At 56.9% G+C, this 12,898-nt stretch overlaps 1 protein-coding gene across 3 annotated transcripts; it reads left to right on the forward strand.

Moving 5' to 3' along the window:
- Positions 1-1,029: 1,029 nt before the first annotated feature.
- FAM110D (family with sequence similarity 110 member D) lies at positions 1,030-12,112 on the forward strand. 3 transcript variants are annotated; one of them, XM_030539390.1, is made up of 2 exons: positions 1,030-1,149; positions 7,883-12,112. In XM_030539390.1, the coding sequence occupies exon 2, from the start codon at positions 8,187-8,189 to the stop codon at positions 9,252-9,254; it is 1,068 nt and encodes a 355-aa protein (XP_030395250.1). In that variant the 5' UTR covers positions 1,030-1,149; positions 7,883-8,186; the 3' UTR covers positions 9,255-12,112. The 3 variants fall into 3 exon arrangements, with proteins under 3 accessions (XP_030395250.1, XP_030395249.1, XP_030395252.1); XM_030539389.1 differs by lacking the exon at positions 1,030-1,149 and adding an exon at positions 2,627-2,682; XM_030539392.1 differs by lacking the exon at positions 1,030-1,149 and adding an exon at positions 3,402-3,455.
- The last annotated feature ends 786 nt before the right edge of the window (positions 12,113-12,898 follow it).

The raw sequence follows: 12,898 nt of genomic DNA on the forward strand, positions 1-12,898 counted from the left end.
ACAGAACTTTCAAGTGTAGACCAGGCCTAAATACATCCAAAAAACAGGTGAGGGCAGGGAACAGGCAAGGGGGAGCACAAGATAACAATGCGATGATGCTATGGTACTGGGTGAGCTGATGCTGGCTGCTGGCAGTGCCTCTGGCCAGGCATGGGGGAGCTTGGGCTGATCCGTGTTCCTGGCATTGGCTCCCCCTGGGAGCGTGAGATTGATGACGAGGCAGGAAGGAACTGACTCTGCTGGAGAAAGGTGATTGTTGAGCCTTGTACTCTGTTTTGTCTGTGGTATAAACAAACCAGTCTGGGCTGGAGCCCCAGGTGGATTTCCCTTTCCACTTTCCTTCAAGTCACCCTTCCTTTGGCGCCATCGCTTCCAGCAATCATGCTTCGCGGAAACTGGGGGCTGCAGTCACTCGCCATGGGCTGGAGTCGCACTGCGTAGTGACCTGCTGCAACAGCATGCCTGCTCTGTAGGTGTTTCCAGGGCCACCGAGGGCAGGTTCGGGCCCCCCAGCAAGGGCGGACCGGCTAAACAGGGCTGACGAAGCCGGACCCCAGGCCTCCTTCCGGACCGCCAGGCCCCAGTAACTTTTACTGGCTTCCCCCCACTCTCGTCGGCCCTGGATGTTACCAGTGGCCTGCTGAGTCCAGGACAGTGTATGAGCGGGAGCCAATCGCCAAAAAGTGTGTAAGTGTAAAAACACTGTTGCAACTTCTGTTATAAAACAACCCCAGCTTTGATTGTAAACTGACAGAAAATTGAGCGTCTAAGTCAGGGATGAGCCATCTCGGCAGTAAGAGCTGTGGTGCTGCAGGGGTAGGATGTAATGTAATAGTGCCCCAAATGCGCTGGTTTCGATGGGACTGGAATGTTATAAGCAGCTGTGACAGAGCCAAGCTGCAGCCCTGAAAAGGATAGGAGCTAAATGCATCCCCTGGGTGGGATGGCAAGCTAGGCGGGGGGTGATCTCTCCATGGGCTCGATGCCTAATCGCGCTTTTCCATCTCTCGGGTCTATGGTCCTGCCTCTCAAAATGGGTCTGGAGCGTGGAGAACTGAGCCTGGTTTCAAGTCTGAATAAGATGAGAGCAGAAGGAACCAGCTGCCCTGTGTCTGCTTCAGCTCCGCCAGCTGCCCCGAGAAGCGTGTGGTGTGTTGTTTACAGATCTGGTCGGTCTTCCTGCCTCAGTGCTGGGGGGCAGTGGGGGGGCCTTTCCCTGCAGAATGAACAGCCCTCAGGCAGGTCAAAGGGCAGATGTAAAAATAACCCCTGGTGCTCACTTCACCTTCCTGCAACTTATAAACTCCCCAGGAAAGACTAAAGGCACAAACCTTCCACTGGCTGGAGAAGGTTTGGGCAGCTCTTAACCCTTTCGCTGCCAAGGAAATGCACCAGCAGGACTTGTGCTTTCCCTCGGCTGGTTCAGAATCTTGTGTCTAGAACCATTGTAGGGACAGCAGGACACGTCCCTGCTAAGGGACAGTGAGAGGGGAAGTTAACAGAGGATCAGGGCTTGTGGGTGTTAACGGGCCTAATTCCCCTCTGGTGTTGCTTCACTGCAATGTGTGTTTGGGGATGGATCTGGGCCAGGGAGTAAACGCAGCAGATGCAGAGAAGTTCTGGGAACTCTCACCGCTATCCTCCTTGCACTCGTTGCCTGGTACCTGCCAGTCCCAAGGTCTGGTCAGACACAGCCGGATGTCAGCCAGGGGCAGCTCCAGGCCGCAGCATGCCAAGCGCGTGCTTGGGGTGGCATGCCGCGGGGGGCGCTCTGCCGGTCGCCGGGAGGGCGGCAGTCAGGGTGCCTTCGGCGGCATGCCTGCGGAGGGTCCGCTGGTCCCGCGGCTTCAGTGGCAGACCCTCCGCAGGCATGCCTGCGGGAGGTCCACTGGAGCCACGGGACCAGTGACCGGCAGAATGCCCCCCGTGGCATGCCGCCGTGCTTGGGGTGGCAAAATGTCTAGAGCTGCCCCTGGTGTCAGCCCATCAGTGCTCAGCAGGGCTCCCCCGGGGAAGGTGAACTGCAGTCGAATTACTGCTGCTGGGCTGGACCTCAGGCCTCTGAGTAATGAGGTGTAAAATGAGAAACAGCTGCACCTTCCCCCCCCATCTCACTGTCTCATTCCAGATGTGGGACTGGCAGGGAGAGGGCCGAGAGCAAAGCAGCTGTTTGCTGCAAGGGGCTGAGAGTTATCTCCCAGCACAGACAGTGACACCCCCTCCGTTGGTGCAACCTCCCCCCACACATGACTGCCCCAGGCTGCGTGGGGTCAGGAGGGGAGGGGTTAAAGGCCTGGGGGTGGGGAGGAGGGAAGGGGTTAATGCAGGCTGGGTGGGGTGAGGAGGAGAGGGGTTAATGCAGGCTGGGGAGGAGGGAAGGGGTTAATAGAGTCTGGGTGGGGTCAGGAGGAGAGGGGTTAATGCAGGCTGGGTGAGGTCAGGAGAGAAGGGGTTAATACAGGCTGGCTGGGGTCAGGAGGGGAGGGGGTTAATGCAGGCTGGGTGGGGTCAAGAGGGGAGGGGTGAAAGGCCTGGGGGTGAGCAGGAGGGAAGGGGTTAATGCACAGGGAGGGGATGTATATCCAGCAGCCGCTGCCTGCCCTGGCTCAGCTCAGTTCCCTGGGAGCTCTTGGCAGGGCAGGACCAGCTGGTGCTTGCCTGGAGATGCCATAGCCGGGCTGGGTGAGTGCCCTCTTTGCCCTGCCGCTCTGTGCTGAGGCACCACAGCTTGCTGGAGCCCCCGACCCTGCCCTGCCATGGGGCCCCACTGCTCGGCTCAGCAGAATTTCTGCTGCAAGGATGGGGTGGTCCCAGGGCCAGCATTAGGGGGTAGCAAGCAGGGCAATTTCCTGGGGCCCGTGCCACAGGGGGGGCCCATGAAGCTGAGCTGCTTGGGCTTCGGCTTCCTGCCCTGGGTTCCAGCCACTCTAACACCAGCCCTGGGGGGGTACTAACAGGGGGATGGGTGGCTGTGCCAGGCTCTGTGGGCATGGCGTAGTGTCTTGTCCTTTGGGGCAGGCCATGCCCTGCTGTGGGCTCCAATGGGAGCCCTGTTTGCTCTGTGCAGCCCTTGCTAGTGGGTGCCACCTTTGGGCGTCCAGCTCTGGTCCCAAGGGGGCTGGAGGCCTGTGCTGGTTGCTTTTGGGAGCTGAGATCTGGCTGCCCCGTGTTTGAGCTGTCTCTGCCAGGCACGTGCCAGGGAGGTGGGTGAGTGTCTGCCCTGGAACTGCTTATTTAGAGTGCTATGTTTGGGAGGCAGAAGTTCAGCTCTTTGGGCTTTTTATAGCAGGTTCCCCCCTCCCCCCTTGCATCTTAGTGGCCCTGGGATAACATGGGATGGGATCTAAGCTCCCAGGTGGAGAAACTTTGGTCTGGCTTCAGTGCTGTGTTAGGATCCACAGGAGGAAGCCCCCGGGGGGACCCTTCCTGCAGCCTTTACAGCCAGTCTTCCCTTGGTGAGCAGTGCATGGGGTGATCTTTTCAGATGCATGTTTTCCACTCTGGTGCCTGGCAGTGCGGCATCTCGTGCCCTGGCTGCTGCTGTCCCAACTCATGTGGCATGTGTGTGTACGGTTTTCAAGTGCTCAGCTCCTGTTTATAGCCAGTTTTTCAAGGGTATTCAGTCATCCACAAGCTGAGCTCTGCTGAAAATCTGGTCTTTGGTGTCCTAGCCATCTTCCAACTCTGGAACTCTCTCTCTGCCCTGGCAGTTTCACCTACGCAGCATTCTTCTTTTCCTACACCAGCCGTTGGTGTAGTGTTGCTTTGTGCTGGTCAAGACTTGCTGTGTTCCACCCCATAGGTGGGTGCAGTGATTCTTAACTGTCTTTACATACAGGACTTGTGTGGCTTAATCCATGCACGTAAAATGCTTTAAGGATATCCACAAGGTGCTGTATCCAGGCAAAGTGTTGTTGCAGTAGTAGGAACAATCGCATTTTGACTCGGATCTGCTATGATGCTTCTATCTGGAGCATACTGGGGAGAGCTAGTAGAAAACTTTCCTGGCAAAATATGGGGTTGCACTGAAATAAAATTTCCCTGGGGGGGAAAAAACCTGTTCATTTGTCTTGCGATAGCATGTGAGAGGCTTGGTCAATGCACTGGGGCCCATTGTGCTAGCGGCTGTACAAAGTAGGACAAAGATAAGACTGTCTGTCTGCTTTTGGGGGCAGGGACTAAGTATTGAGATGACAGATGGATGCAGGCACCTAGAGCAGCACAAGGGAACCAAAACTGTTGATTTTTTTGTGTGGTTTTGTTTTGTTTTGTTTTTTTAATTGGGAAAATGCAAAAGGAAACGGTTTGAACAAGTGTTTCACTTTGATAGAACACATTTCCTCTCCCAATTTCTCAACTTTCCAACTTTTTATTTCATGAAAATTCTCCCAGTTTTGACTTTTCCTCCTCCTTTGGGATGAAAGCAAATGTGGAAAGTGGGATTTCCTGCAGGCTGGAAATTCAGTTTCCCCAGTGACTCTAACAACCGCTGGGGAGCTGGTCTGTTACCTCCCCTGCTAACTTGATCTCTGCTCTGAGAGCTGGAGTTGAAATTCCTGCACTCAGGACTGATCGAGGCAGTGAACCTTTCCATCAGAAATGCCCCCTGGGAAAGCGGCAGGGAATCCGTGCCTCTATATCGTGCAACCCCTCTTTGTGTGACCAAACTGGGTACGCCAGACCCTGGGCAGCCTCTCCCTGGGTGGCATGAAGTCTCCATGTGAAAGTCTTACTGATCTCCAGCATGTGGGGTCTTTTCCGTGACCGTGCAGGTCAGAGGTGTGTGGTGGGATTAAATGGCAGGAAAGGCAGAAGGAACCAGGCCTCAGCTGGTGGAGGGTTTGGGTGGGTGGATGCTGATCCCTTCCTTACCACAGTATCAGACTCCAGCTGTTGCCTCTTTCTCAGTCCAGACTCTTGCTTCTCGTCTCAGAGGTCTCTGTTAGTTTGGCTCCAGGGAGATCTGGCTCTGCCATAGACTTCCTGCGGGATCTCAGGCAACTTGCCTAACTGCTTCATGCCTCCATTTTCCTGCCTGTAAAATGGGAATGAGACCGACATGCCTCTGGGGGATGTTGAAAAGTTTATTTTGTTCTCATTTGTCATGTGCTTGGAGCTTCTCAGCTGAGAAGGGTGAAGTGTTCCTGTGACAAGTTACCTGGGGGTTTATCCTGCGTGTTCTCTGGCAGGCTGGAGGGGAATTGTGGGGGGCGGGAATCCAGCTCAGAGTGTAGACAGGCTTTTTTTCCAGCAATGGGCAGAGAATGGTGCCTGCCTGGGGCAGGCAGGCTGGTTAACCATTAGCGTCCGATCAGTCACTGCTGGACTGAGGGGCTCTTCAGCGCCATTTGTGTCTCTTCTGTTAAAGGAAACCATCTGCTTGGGGCATTTACAGCTTCTGCATGTGTCTCCAGGCCCCCTGCCCTAGCTGCTGTCAACTTCAGCACCAGATTTACTGCCCTGGTCCCACCCTGGCCCCTCATTAGCCAGCCCCTTAGGCTCAGATCTTGCTTTGTCCCAGTCCTTCCCTGGATGGATGGTCAGTTAGGAGGTGAATAAGAGCCATTATTCCCCGTAGGCTAATAAAGGCTCTCGGATGGTCACGATGCCAGCAGTGACCTCTGGCTGTTCATTTAGGGCCTCCTATGAATTAGGAATTAGTCATGGGGCAAAGCTGGGGGGAATCTTGCCCTTTCTAAGCCCTGTTGGTCGCTGGCTTGTTTGATGTGAATATGAGATGGTTGGGAGCTGAGCCTGCAAAGTTTAATGGTTCTGTGATTGGCCCACCTGCTCCAGGATGAGGCTCTTTGGTTCTGGGACTCTTTATCTTGGGCAACTAGACAGGTGCTTGTTTCTATTACAGTAGCACCTGGAGGCTTTGCACATACACCCAGTCGAGCCAATCCCTGCCCAAAAGAGCTGACAATCTAAACAGTCAAGCCGCATGGGGAAACTGAGGCACAGATACACGGGGGAAGTGATATGCCCAAAGTTACCCTGCAGGTGAGAGCTGGGAGTAGAACCCATGTCTCCCAACTCCTGGTCTGGTGCTCGAGCTGCCTGGCCATATTGCCTCCGTGGGGACTTTAGCCCTCAACAGCCACTGTGGAGTCAGTGTGTCAGTCGGCTGAGACTTGGACGGATTTAAAAAAAGCCTTTTTCTTGTTTTCCTTTCTGAAAAGGGAAACCCATAAGGGAGCCCGTCCCAACCCGGGGCCGCTCAGACGCTGTGATTATTCTGAGCCACACGGAAGGCGAGTGGAGCCAGAAACGCCCTTGTGGCTTTTCCACCTCCTGCCGTCTGGTTCCTCCCCTCCCAGCTGCTCCAACCTGGCTCCCGAAGGTAGCACCGGCAGTGCTGGGGGCTGCCGGGAAGCATGGGTGGCTCTGCGGCACTTAAGGGCCGGATTGTCTTTGTTCTGCTACCGTTGGACACATAAAGATAAGGCTGCTGGCTCCGGTATTTTTTCCTGTTTTAAGTTGCTCTTGGAAGCTCTGCAATAACCCAGGCGACTTCACAGGCTGTTCGGTGCTTTCCTCTTCCTGCAGCGATTAGTCCCACCTACAGGCCTGCTGCTGTCTAGAAAAAGGCCCCTCTCCTATCCTCTCCCAGTCTCTTTGCTGTGCGTCTGAGCTAGCCAGTCAGGTTGGGAGCTGGGCCATGTGCCCTCCTTGGCTCCTACTCGGCCTGAAGCATGGTGGCACTGGCATCCCAGCAGAGATCAGCCTGCGACTTCTCCTTTTCCAGAATCCTGTCTGCTGCCATGCTTCAGAGGATCAGGGGCTGTCACGGCGGGGAGAGGGGGACCTCACACCCATCTGAAAAATGCCCGAGCCCCTCAGCAGCCCGACCCACGCCACTCGGAACTGCACGACGCATCTAGAGGTGGCATAAAAACCCTCCCTGAAACTGCAGCCCTGGCCGGCTGCCCCATTCCTCCAAGGTGCCCCGCTCCCTCTCGTCAGCATCTCAGTTGCGGCCCTATGCGGTAGTTAGGTTTCCTCCTGGGGCCTTGAATGCAGCCACGGACATGGGTGGCTCACAAGGGCATCTAACCCGGCCCCTTTACTGGACAAGAAAATCAAGCTCCTTCCCTGCTTCCAGCTGCCTCCTCTCCTCAGCTCCTTGCCCTTCGCCTGTGCATTCTCCTCCTCTCCCTCTCCTCCATTCCCCTACCCCCATCGTCTTGGGCTCTGGGCTGTCTGGGTGCCCATCTCTGCCATGGTGAGGGGGAGAGGCTCAAACCAGAACCCTCATCTACCCCCATTTTGTGGGGGAGGCATGTCTTCCTCTTGCTCCTGAATCTTTGGTCCATCTCCCATAGAGCCACACAGCAGGCAGCAGCTCTGGGCTGCCCCGTCCCCACTCTCTCTGACTGCGGGGCCTCATCCAAGGGTCCTGCTTTGCTCCATCTCCCGCTGATGCAGCTGAGCTGGACACACTACTGCCCGCTGTGCTGGGTACGGGCCCCTCCTGACTGCCTCCTCCACAGCCATGCGCAGCAGCTGGGCAGCAGGCAGAGTGGAGATGGGGCAGGGCTGTAGCCTGGGTGCCATATTACGCTGGTGGGGAGTGGGGCACCTCTCTGTGCCCACAGTGCCAGAGAGGGGGAGATGGGGTGTGCGTGAATGACCTAGTTGGAGGGCAGCTTCCCCTTGAGATGATGGTTCCTGCTCAAAATGGTCCTTCTCCTGGGGGACACTTGGGTGCTACATTATCCGCATCCCCATTCCCCCACAAACAAACTCCTCCGGAGGTGGGACCAGGTCCTTCCCCAGCCTGGGGATGGATGGCAGCTGCCCATTACCCATGCAGGGCCCTTTGCTGGTGGCGATGGCAACAACTTTCCTATTACTAACCACTTCCCTCCTCTCCTTCCAGAAGCTGAGTGCATCTTCCCTACGGCCACTGAGGACTGGCTCCTGCAGTGGGGCAAGGAGCAGAAAGCTGGCTTCTGGGACTCCTTGTGGATACGGAAGCTGGTGCCGGAGAGCCCCTCTTGCTGTCCTGTCTGGATACAGGTTCCGGCTTCTGGGTGAAGAGCCACATCGGTGTCCTGTGGCCCACTCGAGGGGCTGGCTTTAGAATAGTGTGGATTTGGGGTTTGGGGCTTTCGTGCTATGGTTCCCTTGAGGGGACCCGCATTGCAGGTCGCTGTACCCTGTTCCTGAGAGCCGAGGTGCACATGCACGAGACCATGAGGCCTGTGTCTCCTGCAAGTAGCACATCGCCTCTGGGGCTGCTGAACCGGGGCCCAGAGTATCTCCGCAGGCAGATGGAGGTGGGGAGCGGGGGCCGTACCCCTAGTGCCGTGGAGAGGCTGGAAGCTGACAAAGCCAAGTATGTCAAAACCCAGCAAGTGATCAACAGCCGGCAAGAGCCAGTGCTGCGTAGCTGCCCCCCGCGGCCTTCCCCTCGCAGCAGGAGGCGCCTGACTCTCCACCAGTGTCACGAGATCTGTCAGAGCTCAGAGCTGGGCCGAGACAGTCCCAAGCAGAACGGCCCCAGGAAGCTGCTGCCTTCTCCCCAGTCTCCCGTGGCGCGCAGGGGCAGCAGCAAACGCCTGCTGAGGCCCGACTCGCTCATCATCTACCGGCAGAAACGGGACTGCACGGCCGTCAACACGGAGAACGCCAAGGGCTCCGGCCTGGTCAGGCGGCTCTTCCAGGGGCCTCTGAGAGACAAACTCCCCAGCTCCCCCTCCTCCAGGGGCCTGGGCGATGGGCAGCAGGGGCCGGAGAGAGACGAGACCCCCATGGTGTGGGTGCCGGTGGAGAAGGAGGCTGCTAGAATGCAGAGCCCAGGGGGCGGCATCTTCAGTCCAAACGCGAACCCTGTGGTGCAGCCTCCACGCAGCAGCCAGACGCACCCGCCCAGCCCCGAGTCGGGACCAGGCCCGAAGGAGGCCAAGAGGGAGCTGGGCCGAGGCTGCTCCCTGCCCCTCTCCGAGAAGGAGAGGTTTTTCAACTACTGCGGCTTGGACCGGGATCTGGTGGAGGTGCTGGGCAGGGAGAGGTTTGGACCTGCTGGCTGGGACGTGGCCTCCTCCTTGCTCCTGGGGAGCGCAGGCTCGGCCGGTTCGGAGCATAGCGGGCCGGCCCACTCCAGCGACTGCGAAGCAGGGCCCGATGTGGAGTTGCCAGGCGCACGGTGCTGCTCGACCGTTTCCATTATCGAGCGCAACGCCCGGGTGATCAAGTGGCTCTATGGCTGCCAGAGAGCCTGGGCGATGGCCAGGGAGTCCACGGTCTGAGGGAAGGGCCCTGGCCAGCCTACAGCGGCCCCTTCCCATCTCAAGGGCTGGGGACAGGCGACCTCCACTCCAGCCCAGGTGGTTCCCGGCACTGGTCACGCCCGCCAGTCCTGCCTCCAGCGAAGGCAATGGCAACCCCCCTCCCCGGTCGCTCTCAGTGCGGGCAGGAGGCGGCCTGGGGCATGAACCAGGCAGATCATTCGGCCCCTGGGTGAAGCAGATGCTCGTTGGGGTGAAGGTGCCCTGAGCTGGCTCCTGCCCTGGGTATGTGCAGCTACCCACAAGTACCTTTCTGCACTGGGGCTGCCAACTGGGGACTGTTATGTAAATGGGGGGGGGGCAGGTGCTTCCAGAACTGCATGGCCTAATCCTGCTGAGCTGGGGAGGGGGTGTGGGTGACATTCACCTCTCAGGGCCCATGTGCTCAACAGAGACTTTCCTCTTTTGAATGATATTTTAAAATGTGCCCAGGGAAGGAATTGTGCTGGGGGAGGGGGCTTGGAGCAGCCCCCCCAGGCTGCCCCCCTGCTTCAGCTCCCGCTTGGGACTGGTGCTGGCACCTGAGTGTGGGAGCAATGGACTGGAAGGGGGAGACAAACTGGCCACTCCCTGCATCCCCCTTGACTGGCCCTTTAACCCTTTCTCTGCTGCTATGCTCTCGGCCTGGCCCCTTCACTGATGCAGCCAGCTCTGCGGTGGATGAGGTCGGAAGGGCAGAAAAGGACCCTCTGGCTGCATGGGCTCCTCCCTCACTGAGGGATCCAGGAATGACCAGAGGCGCTGGCGTGATGCTAGCAGACTGGGGGATGTTTAGGTGTATGGCTGCAGCCATGGGACCTGGCTGTACCAGCCCTGGGAGCCCCCCATGCTGTCAAACTTTTTTTTTTTTCCAAGAGAAATTGTTTCATTTTGGCTGGATCTGAAAAGTTCTGAATAAAGCCGGCTGTGTTTTCAATCCTGCCGCGTGTGATCTCTGCCCAACAGCAAGGATATGTCAGAGCTGCATCCTGTCTGCTTTTCTCTGGACTCCCCTCTGCCTTTCCCCCGTGCTCCACGTGGGAGCAGCGTGGCCAAGTGAACTGAGGAGGGCTCTGAGCCATTGACTCTCCTCTTCCCGCTAGAGCCGACAGAGGGGAAGTACCTGGATTGCAGTGGGCCATGCTGGGATCATGGCCATGCTCAGGCTAGGGTACAGAGCATCCCCAGTTCTCCCACCCTCTCCCATCGGCAGAGTTCAGCGTCATTCTGGAGTCTGCTTGCCCGTGGCTGGTGGGCCAGTTCCCTCCTGGGGGTTGCAGGAAGATGCCAACAAGCTCTGCCCTCCTGAGGCCCCTTCCCCCCCCCCCCCACAACAGCAGCCTTTCCTTCAGCAACTTCCACTGGCCCCCATCCCTAGCTTTGGTTCCCCCTCCCAGCCCCCGCAGGGTGGAGCTGAGCTCCCAGGAGCAGGATGATCCTTTCCAGCCTGTGCAGATTCCAGCCTGACAGGAACCTGCCTGAGAATGCTCTGAGGGATGATTTACTCATCCTTTCAGGAGCCCCGATCACCTCCATGACCTGTGCCCTCCTCCTCCAGCTGCACGAGGGCTCTGGCGCCCGCTGTGCTCCAGAAGCTCTGCTGTGATAAATGGCTCCCTTTAATCTGCAGGGGAAGAGGAGTCAGGTTATCTCAGGGGAGTGCTGAACCGACCGACTCCTTTCATGTCCTCTGCTCATCCCCCGCCCTCCACCAGGGCAGTGGCAGCTACCTCCCAGCTGCCTCTTGGGGTCACACCTTCTGCTTGACTTAAAGCGCAAGGTGGGGCTCATGCCGCTAGGACTCTCCCAGCCAGCCCCACCGCTGGCTCTAATAGAAAGGCCTGTAACTGGCCAGGAGGAATGGCTAACAGGAGAGTGGTTCTCTCTGGTGGGCCATGGAAGGGGAGCCCCTTGGGTGTGGGCAGTTAAGAGGCAAGCAGTGCCCTGAGTGGAAAGAGGTGGCGAACCAAGATGGAGCCCCCGCCTCTAGGATGGTGGGTTGAAAGGAACCCCTCTTGTGAATGAGAACTGGAACAGTCCAAAGCGTGTTCTGTGTCTTGGGTTATGAGTTTCTTGGGCCTTGGTATGGTTCATAGCAGCCATGTTTATCCTAAATGTTGCCATAACTAGCTGCCAGGTTGGGAGGCCAAACACTCCACAGCGCTGGCCATCCACGCTTCCAGCTTTGCACTGTGCTTCCTGCTCCCGGTTGGCATGTGACCCATGGTACGGGAGTCCTGTCAACTCCTAGGGCCACATGGCTCGATGCCTGTGGCACTGGGGCCCAGCAGTGCACCAGAGTCGCAGCAATTAATCCGTGTATGGCTTGAGCTGTCCTTTCTTACAGCTGCATGGCACGCACTGTTAGCAAATAACACCTGGATTTACTGATTAAAAATCAGGATCTCACTAGTGTATGAGGAGCTGGGGAGCCCATTCTCTCCACCCCGAAAACGGTCTGGGACAGTCACTGTCTATTCTAACGCCTTTCTGCTTCGTGTTTGGGAGCGGCCTGGCAGCCCTGAATCTGAGATCTTTGAGCTGGCCACCACTCGCCTTCAGACAGTTACATCCTCGCTGGTGCAGCCAAGAGGATCAGATGATGCTTCAAGTTAATCAGCTGGAACTTCTGAACTCTGGTGCTTCTACCTGGCATTCTAGCTACAGCGCTCTTTATACTTACCGAGGCCTCCTTGGAGCGAGGCTAGGCAGGTCTGGCTGGGGAACCACACAGGCCCCCTCTGGCCTCACACTCTATGAATGAAAACTGAGGAGTTCGAGCAGTTCTTTTTAGGGTGCTTTTCTCATGCTGCAGACTTACTGACACCTAGTGGCTTCTCTAGGAAAAACGACCGTGTCAGGGTGACTTTAATAAAAGTTTACCATGTTGATGTTCTTTCTTTTTTGCAGAATTGGGGGAGGAAGGAGGTTGGGGGAGGCTTTATACTGTTAAGGAGAAATTAAAGATGGGGTAGTGAGGATGTAAAATTGGGCCAGGAGCTAATGTCTAGGCTGCAGGATTCATGTGGAATCTATCCCCCTTGCGCTGGGGCCAGCAGTGGGAGTTGAGAGGCGAGGCAAGGGGCTTGCTGGGTCTGGGCTCTGTAAGTGGAGATGGGGCAATACAGAGGGGGTGGAGGTGCTTTTGTAGAACCTCATTGGCCAGCTCCCATGCCAGGAGTTTGGGTGGGATCCCACATCTTCTGAATCTGAAATTGCAGGGGTGGGGCACTACCGGGATCAAGGGTTCCTACCATGTCCCAGGACTAGCAAGAAGGTTAACAAGGCCCCGTGCTACATTAAAGCCACTCCTGCTCCAGGCCCTAGAGATCCCAGCTCCTGCCTGGTCTTTATCCCCCCCACCTTTTTTTTTTAATGCATAAGCAAAACAGACATGAGAAGAATGAAGGCCGGAGAGGCTCTGATTGGTGAGGTGGCTTTCCCTGGCCATATGATCTTCCTCATGTGCTCTGTAAGCCTCGCTCTTTGTGTAGAAAGAAAAAGAAATACTTACACCTCAGTGTCAGATGCAGACAGAAGCACTGCATGGGGCAGGGGGCACATGTGGGGGTTATGTGCCTCCTCCACAATTTCTGCCAGGTTTTATATGTGCTGCCCTGAACACT

Source organism: Gopherus evgoodei, chromosome 20, assembly GCF_007399415.2.
Source record: "Gopherus evgoodei ecotype Sinaloan lineage chromosome 20, rGopEvg1_v1.p, whole genome shotgun sequence".
NCBI lineage: Eukaryota > Metazoa > Chordata > Testudines > Testudinidae > Gopherus > Gopherus evgoodei.